The sequence below is a fragment of the Epinephelus moara genome, chromosome 1, assembly GCF_006386435.1.
Source record: "Epinephelus moara isolate mb chromosome 1, YSFRI_EMoa_1.0, whole genome shotgun sequence".
Classification (NCBI taxonomy): domain Eukaryota; kingdom Metazoa; phylum Chordata; class Actinopteri; order Perciformes; family Serranidae; genus Epinephelus; species Epinephelus moara.
Window position 1 is genome coordinate 18,344,601 of NC_065506.1, and position 27,323 is coordinate 18,371,923.

The window sequence follows — 27,323 nt, forward strand, 5'->3', positions numbered from 1 at the left end:
AGGCCAGTGTCAGAAGTTTGATTACTTTCATTACGTTTCTGAAGATATAGAGAGGCATGATGCATGACAAGTAAAATATCTTGAGGAACAGCATACACAGCATACTGTATCACAAGGAAGTAAAGACATCTCATCAACATAAAGTGAATTTAAGGGCAAAGCTTCCAAACTTTTCTCATGGGCAACCATTTAAAATCAGCCAAGCCTAAATAAATATACTGAAGTGTTTCATACTGCAGAAATATCTAGTGCACTTGCTAAATTCAGTTCTTCCTTTATAAAACACACTAGACCAACTATTGAGATTTAACAAAAGCTGCATATCAACAGTGTCTCTAACAAAGCCCTGTGAAAAATTGATAAGCCTAGATTCAATTTATATCAGTGCAAACTGCACTCAGAGTGTTGCTCTTTTCCCATTTGAACTCTTGAATGAAAATCTGATCCCAGCCGTCTGAAGGACTGGAGAGATTTGTTTTACTACTGCTCCTATATTTTCCCAGGAGAAGACTTCACTGACATTCAGTGGTTCAGCTACGGCTCAGCTACCAAAAATAAGCTAATGTGTCCTGGCAGATGAGGTAAAATTAAAAGGTTGTTGTCACACTAGCATTTGCAGCTACAGAAAATCTGGGTCTGTCTCGCATCATTCAACATTCAGCAGACACACTTGTGAATCTGTGGCAATGAAGAAAACAAAATTAGGAGATCTGCTTTTCCCCACCAGTCAAAAGACTTAACAATCAGAACATCTGCCTGTCCGTCCATCAATTAAAGCACTTCAATCCACAGTAAACATGGCTTTTCCTGACCCGTTGACATGGTGACAAAAAGGTCTGCATCTTAATATAACTTGACAAGTTTTAACCAAACAGTGACTCATTCAGCATCTGTGACTGAGGCTGCGCTAACTGTAGGTGCTTCACAATAAAAGCCTTCATGTGTTTCAAAGACTTTCTTTGTAATGTGCAGAGACAGTGGGAAAATATGAGACGTGAGTGTGGCCTCTAACTGTACGTTCAAACCAGAAGCTTCCAAAGAGGCAAAATCTGTCGCGGACGCCCAAGAAGCACGACTGTCAAAAACATTTGTGGCAGCTTTGGTCACTCTAGTCGCTCATCATGTGAATCATTGAACGTTCGATTGTGCTTGTCAATTTAAAGGAGCCGCAAAGTGGACTACTGGCTTGAAAGCAGCGTAGTTGCTGCTTGCTGTTGTCCAGTCAAAAAGCTCATAGTAGGCCTACAGAAAGTTATGTTTGGTCAATGAAAACAGAAAACAGAAACCAAGCAAGGAAGACTTGCATGCTACGTCACAACGTTAGCCTGTAATTCTCTCCTCTATTACTAACATTACACACTTTAAAACTTACCAGACCAACCAACTACCTCCGGGATGCGGTCCCAAGCCTCATTCTTTTTATTTTGGTATCTGTAACTGAACAGCGACACATTATAAAGGACTGAGTGGGTGTGAACTCAAGTAATAAACTTCTCGATGTCCATTGTCGGAACAAGTGTGCTGTAGGAACCAAAGTTACATGGCTTGTTCTCTGGGAGTCGCTTCATCAAAGCACGTCAGCATTCCAACTGGTTGTCGCCGAACCGCGTCAGAGCTTATTACCATAAAGTTAAACCAGTTTCAACTCCCCTCCGGACCGCCCCGGTCGCCCAAGACGTGCGGCTGACGACCAGGTTGCCCAAGTCGCCGGGCTCTCATTGAAAACAATTTCCGCTGTTTTGGAAGCTCTGGTCGCTGTTGGTTTGAACGTTCATGAACTGTTCTTTAAAAGTGAGGACAGGAGTGTGGGCCATGTTACCTTATTATTGATGAGGTTATGGTGAATGGTCCTGATTTGTGTGCCTTCATGGTGGATGACAGACTGTAGCATCTCCAATCTTCATCTTGTTTGTGTCTTTCAAAATAAACTAAAGGAAATTAAGTGGAAATTGGCCTGAACTCATACGAGGGAATAAGTCCAAATAAATATCAGCATTTTAGCTGGAATGAAAACAGAAAAAGAATAACTGCTGAATATGAGTTTAGAAACAGAAACAGTGTGTGTGTGCGCGTGTGTGTGTTTGAGCTCTGGACTTGCTGACTACTACACAGTGCAGTGATTTATATGAGTGCTGGGGATGGGAGGTGGGGTATATTACCAGTTCTTACTGTTTTTCTTACTGTAACCACTGTGTTTTGATGAATCATTGAGTTTTTATGTTTTTATCGAGCTGCAGTAAAAGAGCTGAAAATTTTTGGGCATATGAAAAACAATGCTCTACAGAACATCATCCGGAAGAGACGCATTATCAAATCCAAATGTTTTTGAAAAATAAACAGAGGAGCAGATCTGCAACTGAGGATCTGCAAGTGCAGTTTGTGCGATCTGGACGAGTGCGTTAATTTGCTGACTCATACCCTTTGTATTTCTTACCTTGAAGCTCTCGATCATTAACTGCACTGTCAAAGGGACTCTCAAGGCTGTGCTCCTGAACAATGAATGCAATCTTACACTTCTTTCACACCTGCTGTGTGGAATTTCTTAACCAAATAATAGTTTCGCACATGACCTTGGCTCTGTGGATCCAACAGTAAGAGCGCAGCTTCATCCCACATAACGATGCAGACAGCCGCACACTCCCTGGAGACGACATACAAGACAAGTGCAACATAAACACACACACACACCGCAGACCGCAACACAAAGCCTTGACTGACCACACCGACGGAGGCACTCTACATTAGTATATGGTGAGCCGACTGTACTACACACTGTCTTCAAGAAGATATTAATGACAAACAGCAAAGGCATTGGTGTGGCTATGTCAGCCACCACTGCACATGTTCAGGTGGTGCTGGATCTGGCACATTCAGGGCCCTTATTAGCTCTCCCAAAAAAAAGGGGGAATCATTTTTTGTGCAGCTGCTTATACTGCTTATAGGAAGATCTACCACTGTGCCAAGGCACATGGTTCTGTGTTAATACTGCTCACATCACAAAAACATTTGAAATTACAGCATTGCGAAATCACAATATTGAAAAGAATAATTAGAATTATTGAATCTTTAAAATCGTATTGCATCATCTCATCTCTAAGCATTGGTGCATTTGCATTTTGTCATTGTGCTGCAGAGTAATTAGCGGACACAGTCTGTTGCCCTTGTGAGAGTCCTAGAGTCATTACAGTCGTCTTTATGGTGTAATATCTCCATTTCCTCTTGTCCAATGTAAAACCTAAAGCACCTGCAGGCACACACACACACACACACACACACACACGTATGCACACTCAGAGGATACTGTTGTCTGTAATGTGCAGAGCCAGCAGGCAGCCCTACAGGACGTCAGCACCCACGTGTAATTAAAGCTTTTTGCCTTTTCTTTACAAAGCACCCAACACACACCCCAGTGGACACATGACACCAGCAACATTTTTTTTGGTGTCATCTTTTATTCATGCATGAATTCATACCACTCAGATATGCAAGTGAACTCTTTTTTTAACACTGATGCACACAAGTAACGTAACACAGTGCAAATGCAAACACACACTAACAATTAAGAGCACCTCGCTGAAAACATCATTAGCGTGGTGATTAAATATCAACCGTTGGAGCCAGAAGGAACTGGATTATGAATAACACATGATGCCCATGTCTGAGCAAAAAAAATTACAACAGAATGATTTACATGTTCGGTGCGGCCGACATCAGTCTACACAGGCAGACACCGCTGTGCCTGAACTCTTCCTCTGCGGTGACGTCCTCAACTCCACTGCAAGCCTCCGCCTTTACCAAATAAGCCTTGTCTCCCCTTTCAAGTTTGACATAAAAGAAGAAGAGGAGGAGTGAAGAAGACTCCAGTGAGAACAAGAACCCGCTCTCTTATTTCTGCAAAGCCTTAAAGATTTCCCTGCTGGAAAGCCAGCCAGCGCTGGGGTGAGAAGGATTTCTCTGCCGGTCTGATATCAACCAGTGGAGGGGCTAATACACATTCATTCCGTTAATCTGAAGAGCGTCACTGCAGCTCTCTGAAGACAAGCTGTACCTCTAACACTTAACTGCAGCTGGGCCAAATGTTGTGGATGGAGTAGTGACAGAATGTACTAACTGAGAGATGTTTGAAAAGGTGTTAAAAAGACGAACACTGACAGACAGAATTACAAAACCAAGAAACATCCATTTCCAGTCCTTATTTTCCTTCTGAGCTCCCCCAGTCCCATGTCAGTCGTACTACATAATCCCTGAGATATAACCGCTCCCATACATGCAGTGGGCTGATTTAGTTTGGCTGGTTACAGTCTGGCTGCTGCTCAGTTCCCGACATTAAACCACAATCTCCTTGATGCCTCCCAAATATGACAGGAAAATTACTTAATTATGTTTCAGCTGCAAAATTAAAAGCAGCCATACAGGGGACTTATATTCATGCTAGGCAGTGCAGGAAATCTGCAACACTGATCGTTACCATTTTAATTAAACTGATGAAGCTCAGCTTGACGCGATGTGCTCTTGACCTACTCTTCTGCAATCACTTTCTCATGTTTATGAGTTTGTTTGGACTTGAGCACCCTGCCGTGTCAGCGGGCTGCAGACAGACTCGTCCTCGGTGCCTCACAACAGTAAACAGTTCTCTGCTGTCTCATTTTTATTTCCAAAAGCATCAAAGGCAACAGCAAAGACACGCCGCCTCCCATAGGGACGCAATTCATCACTGCAAAAAGGAGGCAGGGAGTGAATATATTGTGCATTACTTGTTGCCTTCCATTTATTTACTCACAGTGAAACTTTAGTTTGAGGTTTGTCTGGTGAAAGCAAAAAAAAAAGTGAGAGACTGTCATCTGGGGCTACACAGACTGTAACATGCAACAACAAGAGATGTCTATTAGCGTTAATGCTTAAAAAAGAATTTCACTGCTGGAGACATGTATTCTTTTAATAAAACTTGGATGTCTGCGCAGCAGAAAGATGCAAATACTTTTGAAATCGATGCTAGATGACCAGAGAAAACCTGCAACTACCTGAATACACTGCACGGCACTGGGCCAAAAAACGCTCCCGCTGGTGGGTGATGTGTTACTCGTCCTTAAACAATATGGTGGCCAGATGGTAACAAACGATCTCGTATTACAGATGAACTGTGAGCTAAAATATGTTTCTGAAAACATTTGAGAGGAGAAATAGGTAACGCAGTAACAGAATCTTGGTTCATATTTGATCGGCACTGCCTAGTTTTACTGTTTGATCTCAGTATTTTGAGCCTCCATGATACAGGAAACAATATGGCGCCTACTTACTGTTCACGAACTTTCATAATACAGCTAAACAGTGCACTAAAACATGTTTCTGACAACATTTTAGGCTAGAAATAGGCAATACAGTAATAGAATCTGTGTCTGTCTTTGATCAGCTCTCTGTCTGGATCTGCTTCTATGCTCTTTGTGTCCTGATGCGGAAGTACAATCTGTAGTTTGAGCGAAAGCCCCCGAGCCAGCAGAAAATCTGTGCATTAGAGCAGAGAGATCAGGAGGGAGATCTAGGCAACAGCAAGATGGAATAAAGTTTACCATTGTAATGACACAGAGCTGGTTGAAACCAGACAAAGTATCCCTTAAACTTGAGAACAAGACTAAAGCTTTGCAGTTTTATTGATTTGTATCAACTCACACACATTTTGTTGGCCTTTCTGTGCAGCCAGAACTTCCAACTTTTACACCCAGTTGGCTAGGTCCAGTGATAGCTCATATGAAGCTTACTCAAACAAGATTGCTGCATGCTAAATGTTGCTAAAAGGCAAAAGGCAGCATTACTTCAAAAGAGGAAAATAATAATAATACAGAGGTGCAGAAAATATAGTCTGTACTGCAGGGAAGTTAAGTTTAGCATCACAGCAGTCTCAAGAACACAGCTATAGCCACATGTAAAATCCTACCCCAATCCAACACTGAATAATAAATGGGCTCATTACAGCTCATAACAGATCTTTCAACAGCATCCGTGTGGGAGATTGGACTGGAACTGCTCAGACTGCAGACAGTCCGCCAAAATTTTGGGCATGCCAGAAACCCATCAGATCGTCTGATGTGATTGTTAATCATTCAGGTGATTAATCAAGCATCTGTAGCTCAGTGCACTCGAGGCTAGCAGCTGAAGACCACATTAGCTGCTACTGCTGTAACACACATGAATCTCCAATTGAACCTGCAGCAGTCCTGTTGCATTATAGGTAATGTAGCATGGAATGAAACAGATGATGGCTCTGTTTCTGCTACATCAGTTGTGACACTACCCATTTTGAGCCCGGCAATGTTGTAGGAGTGCAATGCTCGCTCAAAGGAGTACTCTTTTAGACACAGTGGTTAGCATCTGCGCCTGCTAACATCTGCTAATTAGCACTAAGCTATCAGATACAGCTGGAGCTGATGGAAATGTCATTAGTTTTGCAGGTAGTAGGTCATGAACCCAAGAATCTGACAAAAGACACCAGATGAAAGCTAAGGGATCACAGTTAATATACGTTTCTTGATGGAGACACGAGTATCTACCAGACATTTCACTCAAAAATACAAATCTGAAACTCACAGTTGTGCTATAGGAAAAGTAAGGGGATCGCCAACGTCAGTAGGATTCATCATTTTGAAACCCTGAATGTCAATCCACTCAATAGTCATTGAGACGTACAGTCTAGACCAAAGTGGTGGACTGACCAACACTGCCATCCATGCTGCGAGCATGGCTAAAAACCAAGAAACCACTATATATGCAAAGTACTGACTAAGCTGCACACTTAAGCCTTTTAAGACTAACAACTGCTGTGATGCCTATAGCCTTGAGTCAACTGCTTCCGGCGTATTTATTGCTGTGTCACGTATAGCATGTCTTTGCTGTGTCGTCTACCGGTGTCAGGTTCAGTCGGGGCAAGCTCATTAATCTGTTCAGCTGCAGTGCTTCTGACTGAGAGAGGAGAGAGACAAAGAGAGACAGAAGAAGAGTAGAAATGAAAGTGAAAAGGAACAAAGGGGGGATTTTGTGGAATAGAGGGGCCAACCAGCAAAAAAAAGCACAAAAAAGAGTAGAAGGATAAAAGAGACATCGAATGGGATAGACGGAGAGAGACAGAAAAAGACAGTACGAGTATGCAGAATAAGCTTTGCTTCGCTATAAACTGTGCCTCCTTCAGATGCTGCTATACTGCAAATGCAGTGACATCACCAAGGAGCAGCCAAATGCACTGAGTGTACTGGCAGGTTCTCCTATCACTGCTGCATCTGCATCACAGGCTGACCCCATCAAACACCTCCAGAAACATGTGCATGAGAGATAACCAACATTAAATATTCACTCTTGTCACACACACATTTAGAAAGCCAGCCACTCAGAAACCTCACCCTTACGTACACAATTTCCGTCGTCCTCCTTGGCACGATTTCTGAATGAAAGCCTCTGACAAAGTGCGGAGGCACAAGTCCAAAACCCCATTTAAACGTAAATCATGCCGCAGATGAAGATGAACAGAGATTATTAAGAATCCATTTTGAAATTAATACAAGTCATACTTAAATGTATTTTATTCACCAATGGATTTGCATTTTCCTTTCAAAGTCATTCATTCATTTTAATTATCCATTACCGCTTATCCTCGCAAGGGTTGCAGGAGTAATGGAGCCTATCCTAGCTGACATTGGGAGGCGGGGTCCATCCTGGATAGGTTGGCAGGCTATCACAGGGCTGACACAGAGACAGACAACCATTCATGCTCACATTCACCCCTATGTGCAGTTCAGTCAACAGCTAACCTAACCTGCATGTCTTTAGATATGACGAGAGCAAGCTGGAGAACCTGGAAAAAAAAATACTAACACAGGGAGAACATGCAAACTACACACAGAATCCAGAACCCTCTTGCTGTGAGGCAACAGTGCTCTCCACTGAACCACTGTGTCGCCCATGATGGTCCCAGAAAATTATATTTAGGAGAACAGAGTACCTGAAAAATGAAGGCTCCAAACTTTGATGCATGCACATACATATGCACAAAAAATTCCCTTATGTGAAGATTATACGAAAATGCTTTGTTCAGCAATAGTTTAGTGAATATAGTTGTGTTTGAATATCCATGAGCCCACAAGTTTTGTCCTGTGTTCAGCCTCCATTGAGGTCTGTTGCAGTGATATGCTTTCATTTCTCAGGGGCTATATTATCCTAAATGCCATTCAATAGAAAACGTATGTCTGGGACCAATATGAGTCTAGGGACGTGAGTCTATATACAATTTATATTAATTTTTGGCTGAACTATTTCTTTAAATTTCTTTTCTTTTGCATAGTAAATGAATATTCAAATGAATATTTCATGACTTTAAATGAAAGCTTCAAGTTGCGAAGCTGTCTGCCACTACAGACAAAGAAAATCCACTGTGTGATTAGCTGTAGAATGGTCGATAGAAGATGGAGCTGCTAATTTAACATTAATTGGAACTGGTATAGGCTGAGAGTAATCCTCACTGATTGCTCATTACAATGAAGTAGCCGCACACTTAATGGCTCGGTTTTCTATGAACCTATTTCATAAACTTTGCGTCTTTAGGTTTGGATTTAATCAGTTTCCTCGGATCTCATAAGAATCCATCTGCCAAGTACTACAGTGGTAGTTCATGCGCTGACTAAAACAGTCAGCATGGTGAGCGGAGTTGAAGCCCTTACACCAATGGAGTCATAGATATTACTGTCATGGCCAACAGCGGCATGTCCTAATCTGAGAGCACACCAAAGCCTTGAGGGCTTATCTCACCATTTCTCCACATTATGGATTAACATGTTATTTAACCAGGAACCTTCACATCAGGAAGACATGTCTCTCGCAGATTTCAGCAGGGCGGCACTTAGCTGGCAACACAGCTGATAAGCCAGAGCTCTGTCTAAAGCACATCCTACTTTTATTCTATATTAAGCTTAGGTTAGAAAAAAATGTACCAGCATTCCCAGTGTGTGGATTATTATGGGCTGAAATATCTCCAATGCCATACTTTGGATGTCTTGTGAAATTCATATTTGTCTGTCCAATAACTATATACTGAGTACTGTATAATAAACCTTTATGACTGAGCATGCTCTATTTTTTAGCACTTTCAGTTCAAGGTGCTACACGTGGCACTTTTAGCTGTGGTGTGAGAGAGTGACTATTAACAGACTCAATAATGAACTTATTATTTACATGTCTAAAAATACAGCCAGAACACTTTATAATATTTCCCATTTAGCTCCTTTCGCCTACATCTGGGAGCTTCCCAATCCGAGCAGATTTCTGTTATCAGCTGCTGAGCAGATCCACGGGAGCTGAGACTGACAGCTCTGATCAAAGACATTTTGACAGCAGTTTCTGAGTGAAGTGAGAGCATTCATGCATGTCCCAGTATACCCCAGATTCAAACGTACGCAGAATGCACGGAATAAATCACAGGTTGGTTGGTTGGTTGGTTGGTTGGTTGGTTGGTTGTCCACTGACTGCATCAAGTCTCAACGTTCTGGTTGTCAGTTTCTCAAAGCTGTCATACTGTGTAACCTATTGATTATTTCTGTGTTTGACTAGAAGCTGGTATTTACACATTTACTGTTGTCACAAAAATGTCAAAACTGTTGACAAATGCCCACCAGACGTTCCTAGAGCCAAAGGTATTGACTTCAGATTTGCTTACTTTAGCTGACCAACAGCTGCACACCCAAAAATATCTCTTATACAAAGATAAGAAACTGAAAAAAGGCTGTTTGACTTTGTCCATTGTGATTTAATGCTGTTCACTGAGTTATTGTTGTGATTGTTTGTAGTTAGTTTCACCAAAGATAAGTTGATGTCAGTTTGCTAATGCTTGACACAGACAGAATCATGCACGCAACGAAACATCCTGTGCTAACCCAGACACTTCTGCAAAACATATACACATACACATATACTCTCAAAAAATTGGCATTCAACATGACTACTCTTTGAGAGGAAACTCAAAGTTCCCGCTTCTTTTAGGCTATTTGTTTCATTGTCTGCCTGACCATGTAGTCAAGTAGACCCCTCCCTGACCTCTGAGGTTATCAAAAATAACCTCATTTTTGATTCTGCAATCTTCTATTTCAGGTAGCCATTTTGATCATTTGAACCACGATTTCCTAACAATTTGTGAGCCATTACAAGGTCGTATCCCAACACCAGCATATATTAGCTATTTGAATGGCACTATGAATGGAAAGAAGTCCAGACTTAAATATTTCAGCAAGCTTTTCATGATTTTCCATCACATTCGGTATAGACATTTGTGTCCTTTTCAAAATGAAGTGAAAACTTTTTGGTAGTTTTCATCTAGTGCCATTATCGGAACAAATTTCTAATTTATCAGATACTATTTAGGATCAAATATTTCCAAAACTAATCCCCATCAGCCACTACTGCACTGTGTGTTCTGAGCTATTTAGCAAATGCTAGCAAGCTGACAGGCTAAACTAATACGGTGATCATGATAAACTTTTCTTGTTGCACTGTTGTGGGCCAAGAGGAACTCTATTTTCTTTTCTTCTATTTATGCATGTAGAAAATGACAATAAACTGCAGACTCTCAGGGCTCTGTTTAAGCACAAGCATTAAATGCAAAGTGGTAGGTTCTGGGCACACCGACCGTGCAGGCATCTCCAACCACACCTACTATTTTGGGTAATGTAGACAATGAGCGGCAAACAGTGTTGCCAACTTAGCGACTTTGTCGCTATATTTAGCAACTTTTCAGACCCCTCTAGCGACTCTTTTTCAAAAAAGCAACTAGCGACAAATCTAGCAACTTTTTCTGATATTATTGAAGACTTCTGGAGACTCTGTTGTGAGAGCACGTATCATTCATATTCTTCTCTACGAGCAGCGGATGCTGCCTTGGGCTCCTCTCTCGCCCAAAGCACTCACAGACGGCCCAGTCCTCCCTCCCAGCAGCAGTCAGAGCAGGCGATGTTAACCCCTCCACATCCAGACTGCAAGTGAATCGCGCATGTGCGGAACCGCCGCTGGCTGATCCCAACCTGGTTTACAGTCAGGGCGGGATTTAAATGTAAAATTTTCTTTGTCTAATATAAATCACTGAAAGAAGGTTCATTTGTAGTTCTAAATATATTCAGGGTGTTTTTTTACTCAGTTTTTGTCTCTCCCACGACGTTATTCCTCTCTCCTACAGCAGCCATTACAATTACATGCATATGGACAATTATGCAAATTAGGCGATGATGTCATTTAGCGACTTTTAGCGACTTTTAGGACAGCCAATAGCTACTTTTCTTACTGAGGAGTTGGCAACAGTGGCGGCAAAGCGAAGTGCAAACTGGTGTCTATAGTGGAATATGGATCAGAGGATGTGGTGATTAATAAACACACTCTCAGCCAATCACATCACTGGTCTCATCGCTCTGACACAGCTGTGGCAATTACAGGGAAGTGTAATAAAAGACTCAAGCATCAATGTCTTTAACGTCCAATCAAAACCGTTTCAGCATCTGAAATCCTCTCTGACAGGTGAGGTGATTAAGGAGGAATCAAGGATTGCTGTAGCTCAGCGTATTAAAACAATTTCATACCAGCCACAGAAAGAGCAATACATAACTCTTTGTTATGGTAATTTGAATGCTCCAGCACTCACTGGGTTCTTCCTCTGGACTAAAACATAAAATAAAAGGCATTTACACATTAAAAGTTGCTGAGGTCTGCTTTGGATAATTTTACACAATAAAACCTATTGTTTGATTTAGAGGTAAGATGCTACCCATTATCATTATTTCAGTGAGGAGGTGAACGCAACATAAACAGAAGAGCAGACCCTCGCATGTATGAAAACAAAATATGTTACAACCTCTATTCCAATTTTAGCAGTGCACACTGAGAGGAAAACAATATGAGTGCAGAGACCACTTAGGAGACAAGAGCAACCTATTTCAATAATGCATTCACAACGGAGGAGCTCCTTCCAAGTTCTGCATTTGGCTTCAAAAGAACGGCCCTAATTTCATTAGTGGACTACACAGGATCTGAGTTGGTGCCAGGTGACTGAACCACTCACTCACAGTGATGAGGTGCGTCTCTCTGGATCGATGATGTTCCATCATTCAGCGTGCTTTCGATCTCTGATATACATCTTTTGGATCACGGTAGGAATATTAATTTAGAGAAAATGGCCCACGGTGTTTGCCTGGTGATTTTACCCTGATAGTAAACCTTGTTCCACATTATGTTTACTCCATAAATCATTTTAGATTGAGTGTGTGATCTGCATTTTCATGCTATGGATATTGATTTGAATCACATAGCTGGCATGTTCCTAAGATAAACTCATGAAATGTAACTATGTGAGCTGTTTAACTACACTCCATGTTAATCCAAAGCCGTCCAGGGTGTAACAAGCAAAATATACATCCAAGTATTCAGGCTTCACATCCCTGTATTTGGGTGTTTCTTAAATTACAGTCACTCTCTGTTGAATGGGCTTCGGCTACATCTGAACTTGAGACATACTGTAAATAGTTTCAAGGACAAAAATAACAACATAGCGAGTAACTTTAAGAGTTGGAAGACAAAGCCAAACTGCACACTACTTATCACACAGTTCTGTTAAACTCATATTCACTCTATAGCCTGATCTCTTCCAACTAATCCATCATGGAGACACTAACACCGTCTCTTCCTTCCTATGTGTTGTATAGTGTCAGCACCAGGAAGGTGTACTGGGGATTGACTCCATACAGTGCCCTTGTTCAGTGTAATGAAGGAATATGTCACCCTGTCAAACACTGTGGCTCTTTAAAGTGTTTTTAAAGTTTTAGGACAACAATTGAGTTCTATATCACAGAAGAATAAGTTATATAAGGCATGAGTGACGCAGAAAATACTTGTAAATGTTTTGTCTTTTTATGGGATTCGATAACAAAAAGAAAACACTTCCTCAGCCTTAACTTTGCCAATTATGGACCTAGGAGTGGGCGACCTGGATGAAATATTCTGTGACATATCACAGTAATGATATATTGTGACCTGGTACACTTTGTCAAAATTCAATCAAGAATCCAGCTTGTTAATCGGGTGGCTGCAGCTCAGCAGGTAGAGGCGCTATCTGGCTTCTTCTGTCCACATGACAAAGTGTCCTTGAGCAAGGAAATGAACCTGAAATTGCTCCCTCTGGTTAGGCCAGTGCATTGTGTGGTAGCCTGCCAACATCAGTGTATGAGTGTGTGTCAGTGTGTGTGTGTGTTTGAATGGTAGGCAAAATGTAAAATGCTTTGGATAAAAGCACTGTATGAATGTATTTACAATTCATTTGCAACACCGCACACCATGGCCAAATACCACCAGATAAAGAGATAGAAACCTTGGCATAAATGCTAAAGCAAAATCTCTACGGCTGTACAAATCCATAAACATATGTGGACCCTACAGACACCTCTCAGCACAGCGGTGTGGAGAAAACAAGGTCTTGCCCCACGATTATCGCCAGGCCACATCTAGTGAGGCAGCACCCTCCATTATACTGAATTTGATATCTTTAAAATCCTGGCTTAAAGGATAGATTCTAGGATTGGTGGACATTTTTGCTGATGTTCACCACCAACATCACGTGTCTAGTACCACTCCTGAGCCTGTGTTTCCTTGCTGCCTGGGGCTTCCAAGTAAATGTCTATTGCTTTCCAGAGCTTTTGTGGTGCCTTTGAGTGCCTTCTTTGCACCTTCTCCCCCTACCAATTAATGCTGGACTAGAGTATTGTGACTGTGAGGAGCCTGTGAATATCCTAAAGGAATGAATGGTGTTGAAAGAGCAGGAGAAATCAATAAACACAGGTCTTCCTATGCTTCCAGGGTCATGATGTAATCAGTAACAAAGTCATCAGCAGGACAGGGGGACGGGCACACAGTATGGGTGAGGTAAATGGGTGGTGGTGGTGCAATCTGATGAGGCTGGAAGGTACGCCTGAAAATCTGTCAGGCAAAGGGAGAACTTATTTTCTTCATCTTTGCCTGGCTGCTTTCCTATTCACCTCCACGCCGCCTTCACAGTCATATTTTTTTCCCATTTATGAAGGTCATGTCAACCATCATTTCGCTATGATGGGATTTTAGTACAACAGCAGCAGTTGGAGGTGTAGGCTAATTGATCTAAATGGAGAGTGTGACCGTTGCCGAGCCCCACGAGGGGCCTTTATTCTGGGCCACATCTCCAAGGTGTGCAGGAGAGGACAGCAGCCATCCGCTCCCATTTTCAGTCAGGCCAACAATGCTGTCACGCTCCAGTAAGGCCACTGTAATGTCCTTTTTGCAGATGAAACATTACATTTGCCTGTGCTTATTTAGCTTTGTAGACACTTTGTGTGGAACATAATTAATATAACTCCCTAAATGTCATGTTCACACACTCTAATGCCAGCAAATAAATGGTGACGTGGTTGTAAACAATAGACAATTGATTAAGCCGATGATCCTATTTATGTTTTCATTTGGACCAGTTGTGCTTCATCAAGAGCCCCATAGTGCGACATAATGGCATATTTCATTATTTCCCATGGTGGAAATAATGAAATATGCCAATAAAGAGCTAATCCCTCTCAGTAGAAGCGCTAGAAATTTAGCATTCTGTCCCAGCTGTGTGCTTTCAGTTGCTAAAAGGGTGGGATCAGCATATCTTGACAGCCAAACACTGTGAATCATGACTGGGTGAAGGAGCTGCTCAAAAGTCAAGGGGGAGCATGTGCGGGCCGTACTTTGGTAAACAGATCTCATCAGAAATCTCTACACACGCTGCCTTCCCCTGCAGTCAGAAGGCAAAAACGTACATAGTGTTTGGCTTGTCAAACATTAAAGCTGAAAGTTGGGAAGTCGCATCAATGACAAAAGCATTTCTTTTTCTCTCCAAACATGATGGGACCTGAGAGTCACTACCACGACCATTTGCACACTTCTGAATATTAAATCAAAAATAGAACTACAGGTATAAAATCTCATGAAAAACATTCATGGGCCGCCCACTTGTTGGCGATCTGTATTATTTAGTTACAGACAGGATGAGGACAAGCAGGCACCTGAGACTGTCATAAAATCACCATTTTATCTGTCCCCTGAGCACTGCCACTTTAAGCTGTTAGATGCTGAAAGGCTCGCTTTGCCGTCAGATCCTCGGGATGAACAGGTGGTGATGGTCTTTGTGTGCTGTCATCTCTAATTCAGCAGCAATGGAATCCCTTCAAGTAACAAGCTTCAAACACAGCTCCGGCAACTGAAGCGACCAGGTTAGATGACGCTCACAGACTTCTCAATGATGCAGCTGCACTAAAGACATTGCAGAGACGCACACACACACAAACACACTTGATTTACAAAGCAGCTAATAGACATTAATCACTTGCCCTTACTCCTCCGCTCTCTCGCTTATAAACACACAGCCTGTTTACTGACTCTTGTCATGTCTCACCTTCATTCATGTCAATACAATTGATTTTTAGACAACTCAAGAAGTACAAGAAATAAAGAGAAATGCTTCAAACAGGTCTGCTCGGACTCACTGACTGACTGACTGCCTAATTCAATGTGCACACTTAATCAGTATGACCGGGGTACATGGAAGACCTATCAATAAACCTGCTGAAGCAATAACAGACACTGATCTCCACCAAGTAACCAGAAACTCTACTTTATACAACAACACTACAAACTACAGCCTCAGAAGTCACCATAAAGTAGAATTGATGTTTCTTTGCCACTGTATAAACAACACATAAAAACCAGTGATGGATTCAAATTATAGCTCGAACCAATAACCTCAAAATGATATGGTATAAGGGAAATAAAATCTTAGTGGAGCCCACAGCATGAGACCAAAGGCACCTAAACTACTGTAAAATCTACTTTTTTTTAATGCTAAACATTTCCAACATGCTGTATACCGGAGTAGGAAAAACCAGCTGCACAACAGATCGAAATATTATCAGAATCACAATATGGCCAAGTGCAATATCCATTCATTCATTCATTTCTGTAACCGCTTATCTCTTTGGGGGTCGGGGGGGGGGGTTGGCTGGAGCCTATCCCAGCTGACATTGGGTGAGAGGCAGGGTACACCCTGGACAGGTCGCCAGACTATCACAGGGCTGACACATAAAGACAGACAACTATTCACGCTCACATTCACACCTATGGACAATTAAGAGTCACCAATTAACCTGCATGTCTTTGGACTGTGGGAGGAAGCTGGAGTAACCAGAGAAAACCCATGCTGACATGAGGAGAACATGCAAACTCCGCACAGTAGGGCTCCCTCCTGGGATCAAACCACAAACCTGCTGTGAGGCGACAGTGCTAACCACCACACCACCGTGCTGCTGCGTAATATCCATATTTTATTATTATCTTTTTTAATTTAACCTTTATTTAACCAGACAGTCCCATTGAGATTGAAAATCTCATTTACAAAAAAAAAACTGGCCAAGGTAGCAGCCATCAAACACATTTAAAATGCACAAATACAACATATAATACAAAAAACCCACAATAAAACAACAACTAATCAAACATAGTGGCCTCTCAAGAAAATCAAGCACATGTCTCTGTCACCACATTCTTTATGATGCCCTTAAATTCAGACATGGACATTGCAGGAGCCGCATCATAACATTCATTCATTCATTTTCCGTAACCGCTTATCCTATTAGGGTTCGCAGGGGAGCTGGAGCCTATCCCAGCTGACATTGGGTGAGAGGCAGGGTACACCCTGGACAGGTCGCCAGACTATCACAGGACTGACACATAGAGACAGACAACCATTCACACTCACGTTCACACCTACGGACAATTTAGAGTCACCAGATAACCTGCATGTCTTTGGACTGTGGGAGGAAGCTGGAGTACCCAGAGAAAACCCTCGCTGACATAAGCAGAACATGCAACCTCTGCACAGAAGGGCTCCCCCACCCCAAGGTTCGAAACCCCCCACCCGGGGTTCGAACAAGGAACCCCACAAGCCCTCTTGCTGTGAGGCGACAATGCTAACCACTGCATATAATCTATACCATGGCATCACAATGCTATATTAAAAGTGGCATCATAACATACTATTTTAATGTAGCATTGTGATGCTAAAGAGAAGCCCCAGCCTACAAAACATGTTCCAGACGAAAGGGCACATGCTTTTGGTACAGACCCCAGCAAAAATCACATCATTGTCATTTTTTGCAGAAATACCAATTATTGTTTTCTTTTATAGCACTGCCTGTTTAAAGTGATGGCGGAGAGGTGGGGTATTTCACACAGTGTAGGCTACTGGCAACTAGTTTGTTCAGGGCAGAGGAAACCCCTGATGCCTCCTTATATCTGTCACACTGCTTCAAACCTTTATGATCCAAAGAAAGTTTGAATCAGTTAGGTGGGTTGCATCTTCATAAAACGCTGCACTAGCTTTATTCAAACAGAGCTTCTTCTTCCCGGGGTCCAGAAAGCATAGCAAAGTGATACTCCATGGTCAAAGCCAGGGTCAGTCTGAAGGGCAAATTGACAACAGAGGGCCTGACACCGCCTGTGTGTGGACAAATTAAAATATGCCCACCATCTAGTCAGACTAATCAGCATCTAAACAACATTAAACCTCCCCTGATTATGGACCAAACCCTCTTGTGCCTGCATCTGTCTCATGTAGCCAGAGGATCCAGAAATCCTCTGAGCCCTGCACTGAAATCGTTCATGATCAGATTATCAGGATTTGTTTCATAATGCATTCAAATCAATGCATGCATGACCAGATTTTAAAATCTCTGCATCACACAAAGGTATTATTTTGTTGCATTTTGATGTTTCTGTTGGATATAAGCCTTAGTTTTGCGATGCACACCACATGAGGTCATGTCCACACAGGTATGGTGTCTGACGAAAGCAACATCTGCAGCCCACTGATGTCAGACGTCTGGCCACAAACACACAGCAACATTCAGATAAATTCTTTGTGACACTGCGTGGAGTTAAGGTAGATGACACCTCCTTTTTGCAGCAGACAGAGATCGGGGGGGGGGGGGGGGGGCAGGCTGGGGGTAAGTCATTTTACCTGATCACCGCCCCGTTACGTGTCATCACCAGCACGTCCTCCACAACAAGGTGATTTGAGAAACAGGAAATGTTGGTCCCCACTGACCTGAATCGTGCAGGTGTACTCCGAGTCGTCCAGCAGCCTCACAGTGCAGTTGCATTCCCTGTCCAGACTCCTGATGCTGCTGCTCATCAGTCGGCTCAGCATCTTCTCGATCGTCTGTGTACGGGACCAGGGAGAAGGGCGCACAGCACATACATACAAGTTTGTATCTTCTGTCACGTTAACGACGTCCCTGTTGTTTAGTCCAACACCTGGTCAGCAGCGGCAGCGACTGTGCGGAGCGGCGGCGGTGGTGCATCGTTGTCTCAGTGTGTGAGCGCTGAATGGCCGAGGTGCCACACGGTGCGTGTCTCCAGTCAGTGAAGAGAGTGGGGATAGTGCTACTGCTGCTGCACTCTCTCTGGTCCGGTTGGACTGTCCCCTCTCACCACACCTTCTCCCCCCGTCTCCGAGCCGTTGCCATGCCGCTCTAATGCTGCTGGGCGGGCCGAGGCCGGTGAGTGGCGAGTCCGCGAGCCAACGGAGCAATGACTGAGATGTTGCCTTCACAGAGTTACCGACTGGAGCCGAAATTCCGATAGGCTGCTGCTCGTCGTGACTGCAGCCACATGGTTGGGAATAATAACACAGTGGGGGGGCTTCAGTTTCACAAGTCAAACAATGGGCAGACAGCAGCTTTGTGTTGCTGCACAAGTTGATGAACGAATTGATAAGTGACAGTCAACATTTAATCGCAACCTACACTTTTTAAACATGCAAAATTAGACACATGAAAATGCATTTAATCTCATATGAATAACCACATCCTATTATCTGTATCACATCAATATTCTTTTTTGCACCCAGCAACATAAACGCCACATCTTAGTAGTGAAGCACGAGCCATATTATCCAATTACCACTTTGTTGTCTCGTGCTTTTTGTTTAATCCCGATATTTCCGACGGAACTTGAAGGCAGCAACCCGTTTTCACATTGTATCCTCCACAGGTTGATTACCTGTCCTGCTGCAGCCATGTAAAACAAAGAGGAACCATGTTTCCCTCTGATTAAATTACTGTTAGACTAGACATCAGCCTGTGCTTCATGGAGCCAGTCAGTTTGACAGGAGCGTCAATTTGGGCCAGGAAATGTGTTATTTTCTAAATGCAGCCTAATAAAGATTAAAATAAATGAATAAATAAATGAATAAAGGTAGCATTCTCATCTTCATTCACTGGACACACATCCATCAGAATGCACTAATTGAGCTCTATTGAAACCAATGGGGATTAAATGTCTTGCTCAAGGGCCACAGTTACATGCCAACAAACGCCCCCTATAGCCTAAAGCCCATATTGATGGTTCCCATGTTTTTTTTCTGGGAGCAGTTGCTGACACAGGTACCTTTAACATCTTAATTGATTACTGCAGAAAGGACTATCTCATTTGGATGAGTTTGAGCCAACCTGTAAAAACTACAGTCTTCCAAATTCCTTGAATGTGTTTCCCTCTGGTGGTGCTTTACAGGAAAGACAAAGAAGTGGAGAAAAAACTAATAAAGAATGCTACACGTTAAAGTATTCAGATCATTTAATTAAGTAAAAGTATCAGTGCCACACTGTGAAAGTACTCCACTACAAGTAAAAGTCCTAAATTCAAATCTTAAATCAGGAGTGTTAAACTCATTTTAAGTCATGGGCCACACATAGTCTGATTTGATCGCAGGTGGGCCGGACCAGTAAAACCAATTTAAAGAATACCCTATAAATAAATATCTCCAAATTTTTCCGATTTTTTGGTTTAAAAAAGTAAATTCTTAAACTGCTGATCCATTTACAACACAGATGACAAACAGCCTGTGATGTCTTCAGAAGATATTCTCAGTTTTTCCACATTCAGTCTACTACTCACTGTCATTACATGTTTTTATTTTTACATTTCCACTCCTGTGAAGTTCATCCTGACATTACCACACCAAATTAAAGTGTAAGAAAAAACTGTAAAAGGCCTCTGAAGCAACATTTTACAAGAAGAAAGCTAAACCTGGCACCTCTTAGCCTCCACAAGTGCATCATTATTAGGTATGCAAGTTCATCCAGCGGGCCGCATCGGACCCTTTGGCCCCCGGGCTGTATGTTTGACACCCCTGCCATAAAAGTGTGTATTATAAGCAAATGTATTTGGTGTATCGAAAGTAAACTTACTCATTTAGCAGAGTAAGTTAGCAGTCCCTTTCAGTTTAAACACCACATCCCTGTGCACTTCAAACCCAGTAACAACCAAAGGCAGAATCTTGTCCACCCTAAGAACAAAACACCCAGGCAGAAGCAGGGTAATGTAGTGTATGCAGTTCAGTGCAGCCAGGAATGCACATATTTGTACATTGGTGAAACAAACAACCACTCTACAGGCGCATGGCACAGCACAGTAGAGCCAGCTCCTCAGGTCAAGACTCAGCTGTCCTTTTACATCTACAGGAGAAGGGACAGTCTTTGGAGGACAGCATATTCACATCTTAGCCAGAGAGAAGACAGATAGTCTTTTTTTAAAGAGGCATGAGTGAAGCCATCTATGTCAAACTGGAGTGGCCATCATTAAACAGAGGAGGTGACCTACAACACCACTTATCACCCACCTACAATGCGGTCTTGGATCCCTTCCCAGATGACACAACACCCATTCATACCTGGACCCATCTGACCCTAGCGACACATGATGGCCCGGTGGGTCAACGACTCACATGTGACCTTTAAAGACATTGAAATTCAAGCAAGTCTAGTTGCCTCTGATAAAGTGTTTAATATCATTATGTACCATGATTAATATTACAGGTAAATTCATGTCTAGGCCTATATTGCATTTTACTGCTGTACATGTTTAAGATTGTGCTAATTTTAACTACATACTGTTGGTTTAATCTACAGCAATGCACCATAGTTAGTTAGTTAGCAGCAGTTCATTTCGAATATGTAAGTAGCTAATAAACAAAATAATCATACAGTAGAAGACACACGTGAAAAAAACAAGCTACTAAAGGAAGCATGAAAACTGAAGACAACATATAATGATTTGATTTACATGTCCAAAAAGGAGTGGGAGGAAGCACAAACTTATTTATTCCCACCCCTTTTCCATAAATTAATAATAGTCAATTATGTAACTCCCCATCAGTATAAAGCTGTACAATCATTCATTCTACCTGACCTATTCTAATATATTAAATTAGTTACCAATAAAATTTGTCTCACAGCAAGATATAAAATAATTACAAAAATACTTAGAAAATAAGTATTATTAGTGAATATGTATATAAAGATATATATAGATTTATATCGTGTTAAAAATCTCATCTTTATATCCTTATCCAATCATGACTGATGTGTTTTGCTTTGTCAGACTATGTATATACACACAGACTATGTACACATACACAAACTATGTACACATACACAGACTATGTATATATAGCCTACATACTCACACATACACATAGGCTACATACACAAAACTGATGGCAATAAATAAATGAGTGAACACCTCATAAAAATCATCTTTCTATACCTCTTTTTAAACTAGTTTATGTTTGGACACTTCTTGAGCTCCACATTCAAACAGTTCCATAGTCTCATCCCACAACTGTACAGATCATTATAATAGTCAAGCTCTATTACCATTGTTTATTTAGCATAAAACAACACAGTGGAGTAGAAGTACAAGGCTCAATTAAATGGAAGAACTCGAGTAAAGTACTTCAAATTAAACTACTTGAGTGGATGATGAGTGTTTCCATGTCTTTAAATGTGAAAATCTTTCCATGCAGGAAAAAAGACATATGCCGTGTAAAACAACTGTATCCTATAACCATATTCCGCCAGTGCGTATAGAGTAACGCTCAGAAACATTTGTGCCAAAATACAGCCCATCTGCCGTGACATTGTCCCACAATGCCGTGACCCGGATTCGAACCGGGGTTGCTGCGGCCACAACGCAGAGTACTAACCACTATACGATCACGGCGAGCTACGATGAGCTGGTGTATGAGAGGCAGTCAGAACGCGGTGTGTTGAATAGAGTGAGAGCTCAGCAGGTCTGTGAGATGAGGAAGTGGTGACATACGGAGAGGAGACTCCTCTTGTGCGGCTGGTTGTTCCTCTCCTGCACACTGACACAGAGCCTGCACACGCATGTTCATTCACAATCTGCCCACCAGCACATTTTATTTTTTTAAATAATAGTTTTTAACAGAGGTAACGTGTGTATTATTTGCACATAGTGCCATCTGGTGTACAAACTGACAAAGTGCTGTGGCTCCTCACTAGCTCTTCTCTGATTAGCTGTTTCGCTGATGACGTAGAAGAACTTCCCGTTTTGTAACACAGGCCAATGTGCAGGGTTACCAAACAAAATCTATTAGACAACACAGGAACGATCGAGCAGAGTCGTATTTGGAGCCACAATCAAGGTACAGTTTCGCCGCACAGCTGTGCATACCTGAGTATTAATATGAGCATGTAATTCCTTGACAATGTAACATTTTGCTATCATATATTTAAGAAATCTTTGCATGGTTTCTGCAGCTGTGTCGTTTTGTGAGTCTGAGATGTAGCTGCATGAATTTGAGTCGATGCCCAGAACTTGGGCATTTATCTATTTCAAGCAGTTCTGTGAATCTTCTTGTTCTTTTAAGATTTAAGCTCGTATTGTTACATTTGCCACAGTTTGGTCATGCACTTCACTTTGTGTGTCTTCCTTGAACATCTACCTTTAACCCAGTACATCTTTTGATATACTGCCTGTGTAACCATGCCCATATATCATATCCCTTTAGGGCTTATTGTGGAATAAAGAAAAGTCAGTGTGTGTTCACAGGTTAACAGACATGGCACACACATGCATTCACTGGTTCCGTAAGGGTCTGAGGTTGCATGACAACCCAGCGCTCATGGCTGCCCTGAGGGACTGTAAGGAGCTGTACCCTGTCTTCATCCTGGACCCTCACCTCCATGACAAAACCCTTATGAGTATCAACCGCTGGAGGTTTCTCCTCGGAGCTCTCGAAGACCTGGACTGCAGCCTCAGGAAGCTCCACTCCAGGTAGAGACACAGGGACAGTATCAGAAATATTGACTATTAAGAAAGTTAAAAACATACATTCATATTGTTATCTTGTCATATTGTGGTGTGTTGAACTCCTTCAGGCTGTTTGTCGTGAGAGGGAAACCCGAGGAAGTGTTCCCAGAGCTGTTTGACAACTGGAAAGTCACAAAGTTGACCTATGAGTACGACACAGAGCCCTACAGTCTGAGCCGGGACAAAACTGTTACCACGCTGGCCAAAGAGCATGGAGTCGAAGTCATTTACAAGATCTCACACACTCTTTATGATATAGACAGGTAATACTGAACATGCACACATACTCGTGCAGTTACACATTGTTTCCTTACAGTTTTAAATCCTGTGAAAGTGTTACTTTCATCATCTGTCATGTCTTCATAGGATAATTGAGGAAAACAGTGGGAAGGCTCCTCTTACTTATAACCGTATGCAGGCCATAGTGAAGACTCTTGGGCCGCCTAAGAAACCGATCCCTGCTCCAACCATGGAAGATGTGAAAGGTACTACAAACAAGAAAGTTTATGAAAAGCTAACATGCAAGTGTAAGACAAACAGTGGTTAACTGAATTATATCTCCCCTGTCACAGATGTGAAGACACCTTGTTCAGAAAGCCATGAGAAGAAATATGAGATCCCTCCGCTGGAGGAGCTCGGCCACACGGACACTGCAGCTCTTGGAGAGGCTCCGTTCCCGGGAGGAGAACAGGAGGCTTTGAGGAGACTGGATGAACATATGGAAAGAACGGTATTGCAATTACATTCACATGTAGTCTTTCTTTCTACGCACCTGAAGAGTTTTTGATGCTGAAGCTCACTGCTGAGACGCATAGAACCGTCCGGACATCCAAATGCACCATAGGAGGCTTAGTCACAGGACATTGGGAATTTGAGTTTAGAAATTAATAAGTAGCAGAGGATATGGCATGTCAACTTTTAGACCGCAAAGCTGAGACATGTCTGTAGTTGATCCTGCCAGAGTTTTTGGACCCCAAGAATACCAGGAACAAACAACAGTTCAATAAATCAATAACATGGCTGCCATAGAAATAAAACCTACACAAAGCTAAATAAATAAATACACCTACAAAAATTACATTCATTTTAATACAGATGACTTTTAAGATCTACCTGGAAGTACTTGTGATTTGCTTCCACATTACCCTTGTGCACTTACAAAAGCAATATACCTGTCCAGCTTCAGTCAGTATTTTTCTGCCTTATAACAATGCCTATATGACATTCTTTTACACACAGCAACCTTTCCCATTTCAGCCACCCAATTCTGAAAAGCAGGGCTCCAAGCTGATTTACATTGCATCATCTGTCTCTTTTCTTTAGGGGTGGGTGTGTAGCTTCGAGAAGCCGCAGACTTCTCCGAACTCTCTGAGCCCCAGCACCACTGTCCTCAGTCCCTATGTCACTTTGGGCTGCCTGTCTGCACGCACCTTCTGGTGGAGGCTGACGGACGTCTATCGGGGGGTGAGTGCCACCAACACAGCGCAAGTTTTGTAGGAAGCACAGCATGCTACGCTATGAATATGTTCCTCAATGTTACATTTCAGCAGTATTAAAAAAAAAAAAAAATAGCAAGAAGTTGATTTAAGCTGTGACTCAGTCTGACTGTTGTGTATATGTGACATTTGCAGAGGAAGCACTCAGAACCTCCAGTGTCCCTGCATGGCCAGTTGCTGTGGAGGGAGTTCTTCTACACCGCTAGTGTGGGTATCCCTAACTTTAACAAGATGAAGGGCAACCCTGTATGTACTCAGGTGGATTGGGATACAAACCCCGAATTTCTGGCTGCGTGGAGAGAGGTATGGAGTCCTTCAAAATAAATGTAAATATAAATTATTGCAAAGAAGGGAACCTATGCTGTTAGAAAACAAATCTATGATAATTCAGTAGCATCACTGTTATTTAAAGATCATCTAATTTCCTGGATCATAAATATTTCTTGTCATCCTGTATATTCTGTATTTCCCTTAAGGCTCGGACTGGATTCCCCTTCATCGATGCCATCATGACTCAGCTGAGGCAGGAGGGCTGGATCCATCATCTGGCCAGACATGCTGTCGCTTGTTTTCTCACCAGAGGAGACCTGTGGATCAACTGGGAAGAAGGGCAGAAGGTGTGAAATGAAGTTGCCTTTATTGCTGCTTGTGATTAGGTTAAGCACGATGCCGTCTTTATCAATAAAGCAGCTCGAAACCCATCCAGGCCCACAGCACATGTGTGCATGTGGAGTTTATAGTATAAGGTAGACAGCTGCAGAATAACATCTCAGTATGTTTAAATCGTGATCAAATGGCTTTGCAAAAGGATTTTCCCCCATCAGAACAATCATTTTTACTAATGAGACAAACCTAAAATACATACACCACATCTGCTGCATCTAGTTGCATTGTGGGTAATGTAGATGCCAGGTTTGCTACACTGGTTTTGATCCAGTTTCTTTAGCTGTCCGTCGTGAGTATGTCAGTGTTTCATGAGTGCAATACTAAATCTGCAGAGGGCTCCTTTAACATTTGTTTCACTGCTCCTGAAGGTGTTTGAGGAGCTCTTATTGGACGGCGACTGGGCTCTGAATGCTGGAAACTGGCAGTGGCTTTCAGCTAGTACCTTCTTCCACCAGTTCTTCAGGGTCTACTCCCCTGTTGCATTTGGCAAGAAGACAGACAAAAATGGAGACTTCATCAAGTAAGATCACAAACCTAACAAGCTCAAGTTATCACAAGTGATACATATTACATGTCAAATCAAGTCTTCTCTCAGTGATCAGCACCTCGCTATAATTTTTGGTGTGCGTTCTTTTTTATATTTTAAATATGAAGTAATTTTGCCTCCATTCTAATTTATAGAAAGTACCTTCCTCTTCTGAAGAAGTTCCCAGCTCAGTATATCTATGAGCCTTGGAAAGCTCCACGTAGTGTCCAGCAGGCAGCAGGATGCATTGTGGGTAAAGACTACCCACATCCTATTGTCCAGCATGAAGTGATCAGCAAGCAGAACATCCAGAGGATGAAGTCAGCTTATGCCAAGAGGTCTGCCAACCCTGCTGAATCACCCAGCAGTTCACCCAGCAAAAAGCAAGGTATTGCGAGTAACCAAGATGTTTACGAAATGTTCACCTCTTTTGATCTTTGTCATGTTTACTAAAAAAATAAATCCTACCTCTTAAAAACCTCTTTTCATTGTGTTTGTCTAGGTGTAAAGCGCAAGGCTCCGTCTGTTGTTGACATGCTGAAGAAGAAAGACAAAAGAAAGTAATGGTACACAAATGGATGCAAAGTAACAGAGTAATACTAATGAATGACTGTTCATTACAAATCATTGAATATATTCAGGTCTGTCTGGACTTGAAGCATAACAGGCTTGTTTCATTTACATTTGCAGGCAGTCTACCATGTCTACCTTGTTTTTTATTACACTTTTTATGGTAACCATTTTATATTTTGAGTGTTGTTTCTATTTTGACTATCTATTTCAAAACTTCTTGATGGAGATTATGTTACATTTTTACAAAGGTTGATGGTCTTATCTTGTTAGTAGGTGACGGGTTGTATTGAGACAGGAAGTGTCTCTTTCACAAGTTTGTCTTTTTATCATTTTGTTGTATCTGAAATGAAAAAATGCCTTACTATTGCACCTTAAACACTGAACGTTTATTTTTTTACTCTTGGCATTGTATGACCACTCAGGTGTTTTTCTCAAGTTCATTAAAAAATTGAAGTACCACAATGTGTGATGTCCATTTTCAGTAGCTGTTTTTCCTGCATGATAATGAAACATCAAAAAGAAGGTGTATCTTTTCGCATCTCAGAACTGCAAACAGCTTTTTGAGCTCTTACTATCACCACGAGAGGGCACTGTAATTCCATCTGCAGAGCAATCTCGCTTTGTTCTGCAGCTACACTGTACATAATTTATGAAGTGAATAAATCAAGTTTAAGGTACCATAATTCTCGTTTTAGAATATTTATTAATATATTTGCAAGTGAAATAAAATAAAGTGTTGAAGATATTTTGTACACACTAAACAGCTGTGGTCAACACTGAGTAGCAGACATTTTATACTTGAACTTTGTGCAGAA

General features: G+C 41.9%; 2 protein-coding genes and 1 non-coding gene across 6 annotated transcripts in view; 1 reads left to right on the forward strand and 2 right to left on the reverse strand.

Annotated features, from left to right (window-relative positions):
- The window catches only part of LOC126396281 (FERM domain-containing protein 5-like), a 100,408-nt gene extending 81,856 nt beyond the window's left edge, over window positions 1-18,552 (reverse strand). For both annotated transcript variants that reach the window (XM_050054242.1, XM_050054233.1), the window contains exon 1: window positions 18,179-18,552. In XM_050054242.1, the coding sequence (XP_049910199.1) occupies window positions 18,179-18,280 (102 nt within the window). In that variant the 5' untranslated portion in view covers window positions 18,281-18,552. The remainder of the gene's footprint in view (window positions 1-18,178) is intronic.
- A 3,510-nt stretch (window positions 18,553-22,062) lies between these two features.
- trnah-gug (transfer RNA histidin (anticodon GUG)) lies at window positions 22,063-22,134 on the reverse strand. The gene has a single exon. It is a non-coding gene; the product is annotated as a tRNA-His (tRNA).
- Window positions 22,135-22,481: 347 nt separating this feature from the next.
- cry5 (cryptochrome circadian regulator 5) lies at window positions 22,482-26,964 on the forward strand. Of its 3 annotated transcripts, none has more exons than XM_050051536.1 (11): window positions 22,482-22,579; window positions 22,987-23,211; window positions 23,316-23,510; window positions 23,614-23,732; window positions 23,820-23,977; window positions 24,571-24,711; window positions 24,879-25,046; window positions 25,220-25,360; window positions 25,778-25,929; window positions 26,091-26,323; window positions 26,438-26,964. In XM_050051536.1, exons 2-11 carry the CDS (start codon window positions 22,997-22,999, stop codon window positions 26,497-26,499), a joined length of 1,584 nt encoding a protein of 527 aa, XP_049907493.1. In that variant the 5' UTR covers window positions 22,482-22,579; window positions 22,987-22,996; the 3' UTR covers window positions 26,500-26,964. The 3 variants fall into 3 exon arrangements, with proteins under 3 accessions (XP_049907493.1, XP_049907501.1, XP_049907485.1); XM_050051544.1 differs by having other exon boundaries at window positions 22,510-22,579; window positions 22,946-23,211; XM_050051528.1 differs by having other exon boundaries at window positions 22,520-22,579; window positions 22,974-23,211.
- The last annotated feature ends 359 nt before the right edge of the window (window positions 26,965-27,323 follow it).